Source organism: Anolis sagrei, chromosome 3 (genome assembly GCF_037176765.1).
Source record: "Anolis sagrei isolate rAnoSag1 chromosome 3, rAnoSag1.mat, whole genome shotgun sequence".
NCBI classification, from domain to species: Eukaryota; Metazoa; Chordata; class Lepidosauria; order Squamata; family Dactyloidae; genus Anolis; species Anolis sagrei.
In genome coordinates, this window is record NC_090023.1 from 176076818 (window position 1) to 176095181 (window position 18364).

Below are 18364 nucleotides of genomic sequence, written 5' to 3' on the forward strand. Positions count from 1 at the left end.
TTTAACTAGTGGATTTTAACGTCAAGATAAGTGATTTTAATGCTTTTGTATGTGTATGGTCTAATATGTTTCAGCACTGAATGCTTGCCGTTTATATGTTATAATAATAATAATAAAAACTTTATTTATACCCCGCCACCATCTCCCCAAGGGACTCGGAGTGGCTTACACAAAGCCAAGGCCAACAACACATCAATAAAACAAGAAAGCAATAAACAAAAACAATACAATTAATATAAATCACACATAAACATTAACACACAAGGATTAAAAAAACCTATGGCTGGGCCAAATGAATTGGTTTAAAATTAAAAAATAAACGCTGGGCATGAACAAGGTAGGATATATCTGGGAGGAGGGTTTTAAATAAAGTGAGGGGAGCGCAATCCAACGAATAGTTAAAGTGTATTCTTGATGCCGAGCATCTCCCCCCCTCCCAAGTATTTATAGTTCTGCCAAGGGCAAGGACACCAGACTACACAGCCAGGGACCCACTGCGGCCACCCGTAGGGGTCCCGGGAAGGCGGCCGGGCATGGGTCCCAGCCTCTGATCAGGGAAATGTAGTTTCCCAAAGGACATTGCTCCACAAATCACAACCTGGAAACCTTCCTTGGACTCTCTTGTTTGCCCTCTCCTATTGACTTTCTGCTCCACATCCCGGACTGTCTTCCTGCTGCAACTTTGGACACAAACTTCAGACCAGGCTTGCCTTAAAGAACAAGCAGCCTCAGCCTCCGTGCGCCTTCATCAAGAAGACTATGAATTTCTCCTGATAATAAAATGAATCGAATCTTTTTTAATAAACCTTTGCTGGGGATGGGGATGGGATTACCTCATGAAATGTGAAAATATATGAAATGTATGTAATGAAATATTATGTACTCTGGTTCCCCTCCCTGCCTCTCCTCTTTGACCCTTGCCCCAAAAGGAATGTGACCTAAGGATTACTGTGACAGGGAGGAAACCCTTTGTCCTCCCGAAAATGGTTCATATTTACATTTGCATGGGCCCGTGATTGATCCCTTCTCCTTGCATACTTTCAGAGCAGACAGTAAGCCAGGGAAGGGTCAACAGAAACTTAGGAAGGAAAGATTGATTGACTCATTTTTAGGTATTTGTTGATCCCCCTTGTTTACAAGGCCCTGAGGTCCAAATGCCATCAAAAGCTCCTTTTCATAATTCCTCCCAAATCCAATCATAAACCAGGAAACCCATTGTTCCCCTATCTGTCACCCCGCCGTGTAAAAAACAAAGCCACACAGATGCCCCAAAAGGCTGTCATTTCCTCAGTCTTTGTCAGGCTTCGTCCCGCCTCCTGGCTGCCAATTGGTCCATCTTCCAAGGCGCTAGGAAGGCGCTGATTGGCCCCCTAGAGGCAGCGGAGCCCGCTGATTGGTCAGGAGGCGGGGCGTGCCGCCAAGCCTCCTCCCAGCTGCTCCGCGGCCAGCCAATCAGAGCGAAGCCGGCCGGCAGAGGGCGGGCGGGATTTTGAAACTGTTTTCCTTTGTCTGTGTACTATAAAAATGCTTGGAAATTCTGTAAAATTATGCTTGAGGTGGAATGATCCCTGCAACTGCATCCTTTTCAGCTGAATCGCAGAAATAAACGCCTCGGTCACTGAACCTCTTCAGCCTCTGGTGAGATTAATTTTTAATATTTCTCGTTCTTTGGATTGGCTTTCGCTGGCTGCTCACCGAGGTCAACGGACCCCTTTAGCGGTCTTCAGGGATCTCTCCCGCTGGGAGACCCCCAAAAAGAGCTCGATATCATTCTGAGGACATTTTGCTGGATATTTCCTTATTCCGGGAAGGCACACTGGAACAGCCACGTTTTCAGGCTCCTCCCAAAGACTACCAATGTTGGGGCATGCCTGATATCCCTGGGAAGTGAGTTCCAGAGTCGGGGGGCCACCACCGAGAAGGCCCTTTCCCTTGTCCCCACCAATTGCGCCTGCGAGGGAGGCGGGAGTGAGAGCAAGGCCTCTCCAGATGAACTAAGAGATCGTGTGGGTTTGTACACGGAAATGCGATCACGCAGGTAGGAGGGTCCCAAACTGTTCAGGGCTTTGTAGGTAAAAACCTGCACCTTGAATTGGAACCGGAAAATGAATGGCAGCCAATGGAGCTCCTTAAACAGGGGGGTTGACTGCTCCCTATAAGTTGCACAAGTTAGTAACCTGGCTGCTGCCCATTGTACCAACTGGAATTTCCGGGCCGTCTTCAAGGGCAGCCCCACGTAGAGTGCATTGCAGTAATCCAATCTAGAGGTGACTACGGCATGGACCACCCTGTTGTGGTCCGCCCTGAGTCCCCTTCATTGTGAGAAGGGCGGAATATAAATGCTTTAAATAAATAAAAGAAATAAATGGGGCCTGTCTTATTTCTCCAGGAAAGGCGTTCCAGAGGTGGGGGGCCACCACCGAGAAGGCCCTCTCTCTCGTCCCCACCAACCATGCTTGTGATGCTGGTGAGAGTGAAAGGAGGGCCTCCCCGGAAGATCTTAAAGTTTGCGCTGGTTCATAGAGGGAGATGCGATTGCGACGATAGGCGGGTCCCGAACTGTTTAGGGCTTTATAGGTCATAATCTGCACTTTGAATTTGGCTCGGTAACTTATCGGCAGCCAGTGAAGCTGTTTTAATAGGAGCGTTGTATGATCCCTATAGTTTGCTCCAGTAAGGAGCCTGGCTGCCACCCGTTGTATTTATTTTATTTATTTACAGTATTTCTATACCGCTTTACTCACCCCTAGGGGGACTCAAAGCGGTTTACGCATAACTGGCAAAACTTCAATGCCATACATTGGACACTAACGCGACACAAATCCATAACAACCACAATAATAAAATCACAATTAAGCATAAATCATAGACAGTACATAAGCAATCATTAAAACAATAAATAATAAAAACAGTCTCGCCACTCATATTATCATTCTAGTCCGTGTCCTTTAAACTCTACATACATCTAGTGTCCAAAGGCCCGATCCCAAAGCCATGATTTTCATTTTTTTCTAAAAGCCAGGAGGGAGGGAGCAGATCTTACCTCAATTGGGAGTGTGTTCCATAGGGAGTGTGAGTCAATAACTCATGGCTATATGGATGGATGGTGATGAACAACGATTTTATTGTGACGACTTGGCCATTGTAATTATATGATTGTATTTTTGATATTTTAATGTGTTAGTGTATTATGGAATGTGATGTTTTTAAACGATTGCTTGTGATATTATTGTTGGAAACCGGCCTGAGTCCCTCCACGGAGGTGAGAAGACCGGTATACAACAGTTCTAAATAAATAAATAAATAAATAAAAGGTGAGGGGCCACCGCCGAGAAGGCCCTGTCTTTCGTCCCCGCCAGACGCATTTGCGCAATTGACGGGAGTGAGAGCAGAGCCTCCCCAGAAGATGCGTTCAGACAAGTAAGCTGGGCCAGAATCATATAGAGCTTTATAGGTCAAAACCAGCACTTTGAATTGGGCTGGGAGATGGACTGGCAGCCAGTGGAGCTGGCACAACAGGGGGTGGTATGCTCCTTGTATGTCGCTCCGGTTAGTAATCTGTTGCTCGTTGGACTAGCTGAAGTTTCCGAACCGTCTTCAAAGGCAGCCCCACGTAGAGCACATTACAGTAATCTATTCGGGATGTAGCCAGAGCGTAGACCACCGTGGCCAGATCAGACATCCCAAGTTACGGGTGCAGCTGGTGCACGATTTTTAACTGTGCAAAAGCTCTCCTGGCCACCCCTGAAATCTGGGGTTCCAGGCTCAGCGATGAATCCAGGATCACTCCCAAGTTGTACCAGTTGGAGCTTCCGGGCTGTCTTCAAGGGCAGCCCCACGTAGAGCACATTGCAGTAATCTATTCGGGATGTAACCAGAGCGTGGACGACCGTGGCCAGATCAGACTTCCCAAGTTATGGGCGAAGCTGGTGCACGAGCTTTAACTGTGCAAAAGCTCCCCTGGCCACCCCTGAAATCTGGGATTCCAGGCTCAGCGATGAACCCAGGATCACTCCCAAGTTGTACCACTTGGAGTTGGAGCTTCCGGACCGTCTTCAAGGGCAGCCCCACGTGGAGCACATTGCAGTAATCTATTCGGGATGTAACCAGAGTGTGGACGACCGTGGCCAGATAAGACTTCCCAAGTTATGGGCGAAGCTGGTGCACGAATTTTAACTGTGCAAAAGCTCCCCTGGCCACCGCCGTAACCTCGGGTTCCAGGCTCAGCGATGAATCCAGGATCACTCCCAAGTTGTACCACTTGGAGCTTCCGGGCCATCTTCAACAGCAGCCCCACATAGAGAATGTTGTAGTAATCTATTTGGGATGTAACCAGAGCATGGACGACCTTGGCCAGATCAGACTTCCCAAGTTATGGGCGCAGCTGGTGCACGGGTTTTAACGGTGCAAAGGCTCCCCTGGCCACCGCTGAAACCTGGGGTTCCAGGCTCAGCGATAAATCCAGGATCACTCCCAAGTTGTACCAGTTGGAGCTTCCGGGCCGTCTTCAAGGGCAGCCCCACGTAGAGCGCGTTGCAGTAGTCTATTCGGGATGTAACCAGAGCGTGAACGACCGTAGCCAGATAAGACTTCCCAAGTTACGAGCGAAGCTGGTGCACGAATTTTAACTGTGCAAAAGCTCCCCTAGCCACCCCTGAAATCTGGGGTTCCAGGCTCAGTGATGAACCCAGGATCACTCCCAAGTTGTACCACTTGGAGCTTCCGGGCCGTCTTCAAGGGCAGCCCCACGTAGAGCACATTGAAGTAATCTATTTGGGATGCAACCAGAGCGTGGACGACCGTGGCCAGATCAGACTTCCCAAGTTACAAGCTTTAACTGTGCAAAAGCTCCCCTGGCCACCCCTGAAACCTGGGGTTCCAGGCTCAGCGATGAATCCAGGATCACTCCCAAGTTGTACCATTTGGAGCTTTCGGTCTGTCTTCAAGGGCAGCCCCAAGTAGAGCACATTGCAGTAGTCCAATCTGGATGTAACCAAGGCGTGGACCATGCTGGCCAAGTCTGAAAGGCACCAATTAGGAGAGACTTGACGCTCACAAAAGAGGAAACTTTGATCCATCGATTTCCTGGGAGCAAAGTCCTGCTAAGCCTCAACCTTTGGCAAAGGAATGCTTGGAAAAGTGACTTGGCTGCGAGATCATAGGAGTTGTAGCCCTCTCTAAGCTCCTCCCACCTCCGCTCGCGTTGACTAGGAAAGAATCGCAGCCAATCGGAGGCGGCGCCTGAAGCACGAGCCCTTCCGACCAATCGCAGCCTTTTCCCTGGCACGGGGCAGCCAATGAGAGGCGGCCTCCTCACGACCACCTGACGCGGTGTGTTCTATTCTGGGTCCTATTCCGGATTTCAAAACAAAGGTCTCCTTTGAGGGGAGAGGCTTTGAGAGACTTGGATCCTGAGTGGAGGAGGCGGGCTGTGCACTCCATCGCGATGGGCAAGGGCCTCTCCTCTTCACGCTTTGTAAGTGGCTTCCGGATCTCTAAAGATCCCAGGCAGGGAGGAGTGTAGCGACAGAGGCTTTAAACAGAGGCTGGATGGCCATCTGTCAGGGGTGATTTGAATGCAATATTCCTGCTTCTTGGCAGGGGGTTGGACTGGATGGCCATGAGGTCTCCTCTAACTCTTTGATTCTATGATTCTATGACAGAATTCATGCAGTTTGACCCCACTTGAACTGCCATGGCTCCATTCTAATGAATCATGAGAGTTGTAGTTTTCCAAGGTCTCTCTTTCCCCATCAGTGCAGTCTCCTACTGAATCTTGTACCCTACTGGCTCCAGTTGCTTATCAAACCTAGTTCCTGATTGGATATAGTTTCCTGTTGGATCCTGTTTCCTACTGGATTCAGTTTTCTATTCCCAATTCGATCCATTTCACTGCCGAATCCTGTTCCCTATTGGTAAAGCTAAAGGTTTTCCCCAGCTCCTGGGGGGTGGTGATGGCCGACAGGGGAGCTGGGGGTGGTGACGGCCAACAGTGAGCTCTGGTGTAGACTGGTCCATGAAGTCACGAAAAGTCGGAAACAATTGAACAAATGAACAACAAAAAGGTTTTCCAATGATATGGAGTCTGGTCGTGTCTGACTCTGGGGGTTGGTGCTCATCTTCATTTCTAAGCCGAACAGCCGGCGTTGTCCATAGACACCTCCAAAGTCATGTGGCCTGCACGACTGCATGGAGCGCCGCTGGAGCGGTACCTATTGATCTACTCACATTTGCATGTTTTCGTACTGCTAGGTTAGCAGAAGCTGGGGCTGACAGCTGGAGCTCACACCGCTCCCTGTATTCGAACCTGCGCGCTTTTGGTCAACAAGCTCAGCAACTCAGTGGTTTAACCCACTGCGCCAACGGGGCCTCCAGTTACCTCTTGGTTTTTGTGGCTGTCACAAACCAGGACTGTGGCACAGCTGGCATTAGGATCACTACTGATCGAAAGATCATGAGTTCGAAGCCAGCTTGGGTCAGAGTGAGCTCCCGACCAAAATTGTGTAGCTTGTTGTTGACCTTTGCAACCCGAAAGACAGTTGCATCTGTCAAGTAGGAAAACTAGGTACCACTTTGTGGGGAGGTTAAATTAACTGATTTACGAGGCCATAAAAAATCTCCAGGAAGTATGCAAAGAATGAGGAAGTGACAGCTCCACTGGTGGCCAGAAGCTGGAAAGTTAATATCCTCTGAGTGTCTGTTTATATATGTTGTGTGTTTGTGGCATTGAATGTTTCCTATGTATATGTACATTGTAATCCGCCCTCAGTCCCGGGTGAGAAGGGCAGAATATAAGTGCTGTAAATAAATAAATAAATAAATAAATAAATGATTGAGACTCTAGGACAGTGTTTCTCAATCTTTTGGTCGGGACCCCTGGAGGGATCATGAAGTGGGTGTCAGAGGGGTCGCCAAAGAAATCAGAAAACACAGTATTTTCAGTTAGCATTTTCAGTATTTTCAGTTAGTCCTGGCCCAATTCTATTTTTGGTCGAGTTCAGAATGTTCTTTGATTGTTGGTGAACTATAAATCCCAGCAACTACAACTTCCAAATGTCAAGATTCTATTTTTCCCAAACTTCATCAGTGTTCACATTTTGGGCATATTGAGTATTTGTGTAGAGTTTGGTCCAGATCCATCATTGTTTGAGTCCAAATTGATCTCTGGATATAGGTGAACTACAACTCCAAAACTCAAGGACAATGCCCACCAAACCCTTCCAGTATTTTATGTTGGTCATGGGAGTTCTGTGTGTCTTGTTTGGTTCAGTTCCAACATTGGTGGAGCCCAGAATGCTCTTTGATTGTAGCTTAACTATAAAGCCTAGGAACTACAACTCCCAAATGACAAAATCCTGGATCCTCTCTCCAAATGTCAGCCCAGGTAGATGCAACGGTCAGGAGTGCTTACTACCAGCTTCAGCTGATATGCTAGCTGCGCTCCTTTCAAGATCTGGAGGACCTGAATATTGTAACGCACACACTGGTCACCTAAAGGTTGGACTTCTACAATGTGCTCTACATTGGGCTACTTTTGTACCAAGTTTGGAAACTCCAGAGGGTTCAAAATATGGCAGGTAGATTGGTTATAGGAACATCTAGGAGTGAGCATATCACACTTATCCTATAGTCACTCCACATCCTGCCAAATTAGTTTCCGGGCAAAGAACAAGGTGTTGTTTTTGACTTTTAAAGCCCTATATGGTTTGGGTCCATCTTACCTACAGGATCACCTTCTCTTGTACAATCCACCCTGAACACTGAAGTCCTCTTGGGGGGTGGGTGGTTACTCCAGCCTGCCAGAACCTGACTGACGACTGTCACTCAGAAGACCTTTTCGTCAGCTATCCCAAGACTTTGGAACGACCTGCCAAAAGAGCTCCAACAGTTAGATCAGCTATTGGAATTCAAGACACAAGTGAAAACCTATCTCTTCTGGCAGGCCTACACAGACAGTTTTAATGATGAATTTTAAACCTTCGCCTTTTGTTTAATTTCTGTTTTGTGTATTTTAATATGTATCTTTATTTATTTATTTATTTACGACATTTATATGTCATCCTTCTCACCCCGAAGGGGACTCAGAGCGGCTTACAAGATATATATATACATACCTTGGGAAGTCTGACTTGGCCACGGTAGTCCACGCTCTGGTTACATCCCGCCTTGACTACTGCAACGCTCTCTACGTGGGGTTGCCTTTGAAGACGGCTCGGAAGCTCCAACTAGTCCAACGGGCGGCAGCCATGGTACTAACAGGAGCAGGGCGCAGGGAGCATACAACTCCTCTGCTGTACCAGCTCCACTGGCTGCCGATTAGCTACCGGGCCCAATTCAAAGTGCTGGCATTGGCCTTTAAAGCCCTAAACGGTTCTGGCCCAACATATCTATCCGAACGTATCTCGGCCTATCAGCCCACCAGGACCCTAAGATCTTCGGGAGAGGCCCTGCTCTCCATCCCACCTGCTTCACAGGTGCGGCTGGCAGGAACGAGAGACAGGGCCTTTTCTGTGGTGGCCCCGCGGCTTTGGAATGCCCTCCCTATAGAGATAAGATCAGCCTCCTTGCTGATGGTATTTAGAAAAAAACTGAAGACATGGATGTTTGAACAAGCATTCGGCTAATCCGGTGCGATGAAGTTCATGATCAAGGACTGGCAATCACAGACAACGAAATTGGACTATGATTTTAATTAAGAGATGCATTGGTCTGTATTGGTGGCCCAATACTGTGTATTGTATATGTGTTTTATGTTTTTAATCTGAATATTGTTGCTTTTAAGTGTTGTAAACCGCAATGAGTCGCCGATTTAGGCTGAGATATTAGCGGTATACAAGTGTACTAATAAATAAATAAAATAAATAATAAATAAATAAATAAATACTATATATTATATTATTAGCATAGTACAATATCAGTATTAAATATTAGTAATAGTAATATTACATGTAATATAAATATATAATTATAATATATAAATATGTTTATAATATATAAATATGTTTTAATAAAAATATGTTTTAATATGTTTATTTTAAATAATATTTTTAGGTGAATGTGTGTTTTACAGTTTTGTAACCCACCTCGAGTTGTGAGGAGAGGCAAACAAGAAATAAAATTTTAGTATTATAATGTTATTATTATATCCAGCTCTCTATTGAATGGAATCCTTTCTCTCCCCAGGGCTACTGAGTCGGACGGATCCTTTCCTTTATGGCTGAGGCCCTGTACTTGGCAGCCGGGAAGGCTGGCTGTGTGGTCACGGTGTCGCGTCCCACTGACCGCAGTGTGGCTGTGGGCACCTCTCCCCAGGGACCCTGGAGCGGCAGCGGCGTCTTCTTGACCCTCGACTCAGGCATCATCCTCTGCCACGGCTCCATTTTCTCACCTTTCCTGCTGGAAACGGAGCACCACAGTTCACCCAAATGCAAAGTATTGCTGCCTGAGAGTTTCTCCCCAGATCTCCAGATCCAGGTGCTGGTGATGGATGAAGGCAGCAGCCAACCACCTTGCAGAAGTTTGCCAAGCAGGGATCTGGGGGATAACACCCCAGTGTTGCGGTTCAATCCACTTTCCAGCCAGCAAAAGATCCCCAACAGCCAAAAACACAGAGAAGCCGAACTCATTCTGATGGCTCCTTGCCTGCAGTTCCAGGAGGCTTTTGCCAAAATCTTCAGTGCTTCTGACCAGTGGCATTTTGGAGGGAATGAGGTTGGACAAGAATCTGACTCTGTCGCAGATGAGATGCGTTTCCTGCACTGGTTTGCTTTGCTGAGGATCCTGGACAGCGGTTTCCCCAGTGCCGGGTGGGTGAGCTGTGTGCCATCCAAGTGGCTGAGGAAGGGGGACCCACTCATTGCTTGTGGCTCCCCTTTTGGGGCCTTTTGCCCCGACATTTTCATGAACACCTTCAGCAAAGGGATTGTGAGCAACACCTCGGGAGAAGGCAATGCCCTCATCCTGACAGACGCACGCTGCTTGCCTGGCACGGAAGGCGGCGGGGTTTTTGCAGTCTCAAAGAATGGTTTTCACTTGGTTGGAATCATTGTTGCTCCACTTTGCTGGAAAGCCAATGAGTGGGTTGGCCTGACTCTGGTTTGTGCCGTCGACTGCATCCTGGAAAGTATTGGGCACATCCTTTCTGGGCCCCCTTGGTTTTGCAAAACCTGGTTGCACCCCATGGCACTTGTAACTAAGGCTCGTTATGGTCCGGCAACCAGAGATGGTTTGGTTCAGCAAATGTTAGCCACCGTGGTTCTGGTTGAATGTGGACCAACCTGGGGTTCTGGTGTGATGGTGAATCCTCGGCTTGTGTTGACCTGCCGACATGTGGTCAGTGGCGCCTCCAATGTTTGCGTGAGATTACAGCCCCATCTTGACAAGTAAGTCTGAATTATCATAACATGAGGAACAAGGCTAGATAACAAGTATAGTGTTCTAAATGCTGGACTCCAATTCCCATCATCCTGAACCTTTATTCGTCTTAGACCTCAGGATTGTATACTGTTAATATCCATGGATAACAAAGGTATATAAATGTAGCCCTAGAAGCTTTGAGTCTTTTTTAAGGGAGGAAAATGCAGCATAAATATAGTAATAATATAATATACTAATAGTAAATAAATACATGTATATAGTAAACAGTGCTGCTTCTGAGGCCCCTTCCACACAGCTGTATTATTATTATTATTATTATTATTATTAAACTTTATTTGTACCCCGTTAGCATCTCCCGAAGGACTCGATGCGGCTTACAAAGGCCAAGGCCTCAACACACAATACAACAATACAAACCAAAGGCAAATTAAAAACAATTAAAGCAATATAAACAACAAGCAATAAACAATACACTAAGACACAATAGAACTGGGCCGGGCTAGAGTAATGGGTTCAGGATTAAAAGTGCTGATGTGACAGGTGGAATATAAGGCGTATAGGGCAAGTGCGGTGTGCAGTGTGCGGCAGTCTTAGTTTTAATAAAGTGCTTCTGGGACTTGGTATTGGAGTTTTCCTATTCTGGAAAGGCACATCGGAACAGCCATGTCTTCAAGTTCTTTCTGAAGACAGCCAATGTAGGGGCCTGTCTAAGATCTTTGGGGAGGGTGTTCCAGAGTCAGGGGGCTACCACAGAAAAGGCCCTGTCTCGTTTCCCCACAAGACACGCTTGCGACGCGGGCGGGATCACGAGCAGGGCCTCTCCAGATGACCGGTGTGAGCGCGTGGGTTCGTAGACGGCGATGCGGTCACGCAGGTAGGATGGTCCCAAACCGTTCAGGGCTTTGTAGGTAAGCACCTGCACCTTAAATTGGGCTCGGAAAATAAACGGCAGCCAGTGGAGCTCCTTGAACAGGAGGGTTGACCTCTCTCTGTAAGGGGCCCCAGTTAGCATCTTGGCCGCTGCTCGTTGGACCAGTTGGAACTTCCGAGCCGTTTTCAAGGGTAGCCCCACGTAGAGCGCATTGCAGTAGTCCAATCTGGAGGTGACCAAGGCATGGACCACCCCGGCCAGATCAGCCTTTGCGAGGTACGGTCGCAGTTGGCACACGAGTCTCAATTGTGCGAAAGCCCTCCCAGATACCGCCGACGCCTGTATAAAATCTACATTGAAGTGGATTATATGGCAGATATCCCAGTTCAAACCAGATATTGTGGATTATCTGCCTTGATATTCTGGGTTACACCGGGACTGTGGCGGAGCTGTCTGAGTGTCAGCTGCATTCAGATCACTTCTGCCCAAAAGGTCATGAGTTCAAAGCCAGCCCGGGTCGGAGTGAGCTTCCGACCAATTGTGTAGCTTGTTGTCGACCTTTGCAACCTGAAAGACAGTTGCATCTGTCAAGTAGGAAAGTTAGGTACCACCTATGTGTGGGGAGGCTAATTTAACTAATTTACAAGGCCATAAAAAGAATCCAGCAAAGCACTCCAGCAAAAAGCATGCGGGGAATGCGGAAGTACTTCATCAGTGTCGCAGATGGACGATGAAAGTGACAGCTCTCCTGGTGGCCAGAAAAGTTAAATAGCCTCTGACTGTTTGTCTATATCTGTTGTGTGTCTTTGACATTGAATGTTTGCCATATATGTGTACATTGTAATCCGCCCTGAGTCCCTTGCGGGGTGAGAAGCGCGGAACATAAATACTGTAAATAAATATGGCTATGTGGAAGGGCCCTGAATGAACAAATCTGCCTTGATATATTCATAAAAGAGATCGACAACTTCAGATTATGGACTTCAGTTCCATAATCCTTAATCAATTGTTTTATTTCAGTGGGGCTTTGTGTATAAACCTTGCACAATGTGCCATGCCAAAATAGTATGCATTTGACTGTTTTTTAAAGTTATTCAATGTTGACATTATTGCCTTATTGAAAGTACCCAAATGCCTGAATTTGGAAATGTTACTTCCTGATTTCAGCTCTCAGGTCTCTTCTACACTGCTATTTAATCCAGATTATCAAATCAGATAATCCAAATTATCTATTTTGAACTAGATAACATGAGTCTACATTGCCAGATAATCCAGTTCAAAGCAGATAATCTGGATTTTATATGGCAGTGTAGAAGGGGCCACAGAATCTGCCAGTTGGCGGCCATAGCAGTTATGTTTCTGGGAATTTTCATCTAAAACCATGGCTCCTCCCACACTGCCATATAATCCACATTATCATAGCAGATAATCCAAATTATTTGCTTTGAACTGGATTATATGAGTCTACACTGCCATATAATCCAATTCAAAGCAGATAATCTGGATTTTATATGGTAGTGTAGATAGGGGCCTGTAATGTTTTTAAGGTTTGCGTACATATTTTAATTTTCTTTCTATGTTTGCTCTTAGGGCTTCTGTTGCTAAAGGAAAGGTGATCTTTGCAACCAAGGACTCTTCTCCGTATGATGTGGCTCTGGTTGAGTTGGAGGAAAGTTTGACCAATTTTGCAATTCCTGTTCTTGCATCAGAGTTTTGCCTAGGTAATAATAATAATAATAATAATAATAATAATAATAATAATAATAATAATTTTTATTTGTTACCTGCCTCCCCTAATGGCTCAAGGCAGGCTACAACAGAATCAAAATGTATGAACATAATATAATAAAATATATATAATAAAATACATAGGTAAAATGCATTATTATAAAAAATATACACCAAACCCTGGTCACACTATGAGCAATTTGTTTTGGGTTCTTTCTACACTGCCAGATAATCCATGCTATCAAAGCAGATAATATGGATTTTTTACAGCTATGTAGAAAGGGCCTTGGTCTGAACCTGGATTTATTTATTACAGTTATATCTCAACCTACCTCTAGACCCTTCTTACATTACAATATAATCCAGATTATTAAATCAGGTAATCCACATTATCTGTTTTGAATTGGATTATATGAGTCTACACTGCCATATAATCCAGTTCAAGGTTGATAATCTGGCACCTAATTTTACCACAAAAAACCTGGGAAAATTGATTGACTCGAATATAAGCCGAGGGTGGGAAATGCAGCAGCTACTGGTAAATTTCAAAATAAAAATAGATACCAATAAAATTATATTAATTTAGGCATCAGTAGGTTAAATGTTTTTGAATATTTACATAAAACTGTAATTCAAGATAAGACTGTACAACTCTGATTAAACCATTATTCTAACCTTCTTCAATGTAAATATGCTTACATGTCCTCCAATAATTATAGAGTAAAATAATAATAATAATAATAATAATAATAATAATAATAATAGAGTAAAATAATGGAATGTAATAACAGTAATAATAGAGTAAAATAATAAATGTAATAATAACAATACAGTAAAATAATAAATGTAACAATAACAATAATAGAGTAAAATAATAAATGTAATAATAACAATAATAAAATAATAAATGTAATAATAATAACAACAACAAAATAAAATAATAAATAATCTTGACTCGAGTAAAAGCCAGGGGAGACTTTTTCAGCCTAAAAAAAGGACTGAAAAACTAGGCTTATACTCGAGTATATACAGTATGTATGTCCTAGCTTGGTTAACTGGCAATGCCCAGGTTACTTGAAAAAGGCATTGTTTATTTTTGGATGTTATAAATGGACCCATTAGAAATTGGTTCAGATCCGTGGCTGAAGTGTTAGCAGCCATCTCTGAGTGTGGGTGGAGGTACTGCAAATCCCATCATCTAGGGTCCATCCTCCTCCAGATCTCATCAGGACATAAAGTGGGTAATTGGGGTTCTGTGTGCCAAGTTTCGTCCATATGGATGGATGTGGATGGTGGTACTGCAAACTCCATTGTCCATCCTCCCTCAAACCTCACTGCAACTCCCATTGTCCAGAGTCCAATCCTCCCAAAACCCACCAGGACCTAAAGTGGGTCATGGGGTATCTGTGTGCCAAGTTTGGTCCAGATCCATGGATGATGGGGTTTGTAATAGTATCTGGATATGGGCTGGGTGAAAGTATTGCAATAACCATCATCCAGGGTGCTTTCCCCTTATCGCAAACCCCATCAGAAGTTAAAAGGGGTAATTGGGGGGGGGGGGGGTCTCTATGTGCCAAATTTGGTCCAGATGTGTTGTTAGCAGGAATGACAGTGGTCTCTGAAAGTTGGGGCCATCTTGGAAAATACATCCATACATGCAAACATACATGCACACTTTGACTTGTATTACTATATATATATATATAGGTATTGATATATAAATGTGTTTCTTTCCCCCATTTCCTATCATGCCAATTTCTTTCGTTCAGGAGAAGAGGTGAGTGTTGTTGGCTTTGGGGTCTTTGGCCAGACCTGCAGCCCATCAATAACATCAGGAATCCTGTCTGCAGTCATCACTGTGGAAGAGAAGCCTGTGATGCTCCAGGCAACTTGTGCAGTTCATGGTGGCTCAAGCGGAGGAGCGCTTTTTTCTATGCGCAGCGGGAATCTCTTAGGTATATAACATACCCTTTCTTTCTCGCATTTCCCCTTCCCATCTCCTGATGTCATTGGTAAATCATAAAAATCAGTGCCAGAGTGGGATATAATCCGATGCGAACCACTACTTTTATGGTAGAAATCAAATTTCCAGCATTTAGGGTGGAAAGTAATTACAATAAGAAACTACAGATATTCAGAACACCATTGAATCACCTGACTTCCAGTCCCAGTACGCTATAGAGTTGCCCTAGGAATTTCTGTAGGTTTTTTCTTACGTTGAATTTGTATGTAAGTCGAAACAGGTACATTTTTAAGTTCAGCTCCAGCTACACACACACACACGCATATACACACACACACACACACACATACATACACACACATATCACACATATATATCTTAAACTTATATTTATTTATCTATCTATCTATCTATCCATCTAAATAAAAAATGTAATGTTCGTTTGTGGGATTAACATAACTGAAAAACCACTGGACAAATTGACACCAAATTTGCACACAATACAACTAACAACCCAATGTATGTTCTTCACTCAAAAAAATAGTTTTGTCATCTGGAAGTTGTAGTTGCTGGGATTTATAGTACACCCACAATCAAAGAGCATTCTGAACTCCACCCATGATAGAATTGAACCAATCTTGGGACACAGAAAACTCCCATGATCAACAGAAAACACTAGAAGGGTTTGGTGGGCATTGACCTTGAGTTTGGGAGTTGTAGTTCACCTACATCCAGACAGCACTTTGGACTCAACAGTGATGGATCTGGACCAAACTTGTCACGAATATTCCATATACCCAAATATGCACACAAATGGAGTTTGGGGAAAATAGATCTTGACATTTGAGAGTTGTAGTTGCTGGGCTTTATAGTTCACCTACAATCAAAGCGCATTCTGAACCCCACCAACAACAGAATTGGGGTAAACTTCCCACACAGAACCCCCATGACCAACAGAAAATACTTAAGGCCATCTAGTCCAACTCCCTTCTCCAGGGCAGGAAAACATAATCATAGCTCTCCTGACAAAGAGCCATCCAGCCATAGATATAGATAGATATATATGATTCACACACAGAGAGATAAAGTATCATAGATTTGAAAGGGAGCCCTAAAGAAGGACAATGATATGTTGCATATTCCAGAGTAGGCAAACCAGAATACTGTTTACCCACAAACATAAATTACATATATTAGAAACCAACACTTTCACATTACTTTATTTTCCAGATCACCAGACTGGGCCACAGCAACGCGTGGCAGGGGACAGCTAGTATATATAAATAAAAATGTAATGTTCATGTGTGGTATCCACAGAACTCAAAAACCCCTGGACGAATTGCTGTCAGAGGACGGCATATATGTGTGTGTGTGTGTGTGTGTGTGTATGTATGTATATGCACGCACACACACACACACTATATTTATAAAAGCTTTAGATAGCATAGGGAAGGGTCGACATCCCTATGGTGTTTGTTTTGCTATCTGTATCCCTGTTGAGAAGATTTCGCCTCACTTTCTATCCCTGTGATAATTGGATTTTGAAAAAATTGACTTGTTGTGGGAACAAGGATTGATGATGACCCTTCAGTGCATACACCTTTCCCCCATGATAACTTTTTCAGGAGTGCATTTCCCTCCTGAGAGGTAGATTTCTCTAAATTCCTGAATGTTTGTAACTTGGGGACTGACTAAATCTGGTACTATATGCTGTATTTTTCTCCTCCTTCCACCCTCTTTATCTGTCCCGTTCCAACTCCAGGTATCGTGGCCAGCAACACCAGGGATAACAGCATTGGGGTGACATACCCACACCTCAACTTCAGCATTCCTATTACTGTTCTGCAGCCTGCCATTTGGGAATTCATCCAGGAGAGACGCCTGCATGCCTTCCAAGAGCTAGATAGGGTCGGCAAGAGGGTCCAGGTTGTCTGGAGGCTCCAGAGAGAACCAGAGGCGATGTCTCTCAGCAAGCTATGAGGATCTTCAGAAGCAAGAGGGAAAGTGTGCACAAGATTCAAAGTCCGAAGCTCCTATTCCCTAGACCAGGAGTCCTCAAACTAAGGCCCAAAGGCTGGATACAGCCCTCCAAGGTCATTTACCCGGCCTTCGCTCAGGGTCAACCTAAATCTGAAATTACTTGAAAGCACACAACAACAACAACAACAACAACAATCCTATCTCATCAGCCAAAAGCAGGCCCACACTTCCCATTGAACTACTAATAAGTTCATATTTGTTAAAATTGTTCTTCATTTTAATTATTGTATTGTTTTAAAGTGTTTTTTGCACTACAAATAAGATATGTGCAGTGTGCCTAGGAATTCATTCATGTTTTTTTCAAATTATAATCTGGCCCTCCAACATTTTGAGGGATTGTGACCTGGCCCTCTGTTTAAAAAGTTTGAGGACACCTGATCTTGTTATGAAATGCACATTCAATTTTGAATTAGGTTTTTTTTTAAATCCTAGCAAGACTTTCCTCAATTGAACTCCAGAGTGTGGAAAATTTAAAAAATTGAACTATATGTCCCAGAATCCTTCATTCAGTATGGCAGTTGTAGTCTAAGCAACAAAAATTTCTGTACAGTTTTTAACACACGGCATTTCCGAGAACTTTTTATCTTTCCTTAAAATGAACATCAGGGAATTTAGAAGTTGCCAGTTGTTTGAAACTGGAGTTCCCACAATCCCTTGCTATTTGACTAACTGGCTGGGTCTTGTAATCTGAAGGCCCAACATTCCCAACTCCTGCCTTAAACAATTCTGCCTCTTATCCCCATATGTTGTTCCCATCTAGCTGCAATCATCCTGCTTCAAAATCCACTTTTGTGTGTAGAACACCTCCAGTTTTATTCTATAATTTGCTTTCCATCCCATAAACTGCACTTGCCCAACATCTACGCTTCGCCTCTCTCTCACTTTCCTACACTGTTGGAATTTAGATGAGGATCTGAAGGCAACGCCATGTCCTTAATTTTACTTGGGGTGCTCAATAATTAAAGAATAAGCTTACATGTGGATTAGGTGTTAGTGATTGGTATTCATTGTCTCCCGTTGCCACCAGAAGTTGCATAGTGATTCGGAACAAATTTGTACAGAATTAAGAAACATATTTTGGGATGTTGGACATTTAACAGAATACATAATAATAATAATAATAATAATAATAATAATAATAATAATAATAATATGCAAAAATAGTGCAATGCAAAACAATTAGCATTGTACTATTAGCATTGAATCCTTGCTGTAAGCAGGTCTGAGTCCTTCTATGGAGGTTGAGAAGATCGGGATATAAAAGTTTTTAATAATAATAACAATAACAAGAAGAGGAATAACACTGTTGCTCAGATGATTCATTGGAACTTGTGCCACAAATATTATCTGCCTGCAACAAAGAACTGGTGGGATCACAGCCGGAA

General features: G+C 44.1%; 1 protein-coding gene across 1 annotated transcript; it reads left to right on the forward strand.

Annotated features, from left to right (window-relative positions):
- The first annotated feature begins 5312 nt into the window (after positions 1-5312).
- On the forward strand, positions 5313-17838 carry TYSND1 (trypsin like peroxisomal matrix peptidase 1). Its single transcript, XM_060768830.2, has 5 exons — positions 5313-5476; positions 9184-10382; positions 12839-12969; positions 14746-14931; positions 16702-17838. The coding sequence occupies exons 2-5, from the start codon at positions 9214-9216 to the stop codon at positions 16917-16919; spliced, it is 1704 nt and encodes a 567-aa protein (XP_060624813.2). The 5' UTR covers positions 5313-5476; positions 9184-9213; the 3' UTR covers positions 16920-17838.
- Positions 17839-18364: the final 526 nt, after the last annotated feature.

What these genes read in the sequence shown, in the direction of transcription:
- TYSND1 (XM_060768830.2), top strand. Translation starts at nt 9,214, where the DNA reads ATGGCTGAGGCCCTGTACTTGGCAGCCGGGAAGGCTGGCTGTGTGGTC. An exon ending in TTACAGCCCCATCTTGACAA is followed by an intron (nt 10,383 to 12,838) that starts GTAAGTCTGAAT and finishes GTTTGCTCTTAG; the next exon opens with GGCTTCTGTTGCTAAAGGAA. An exon ending in TGCATCAGAGTTTTGCCTAG is followed by an intron (nt 12,970 to 14,745) that starts GTAATAATAATA and finishes TCTTTCGTTCAG; the next exon opens with GAGAAGAGGTGAGTGTTGTT.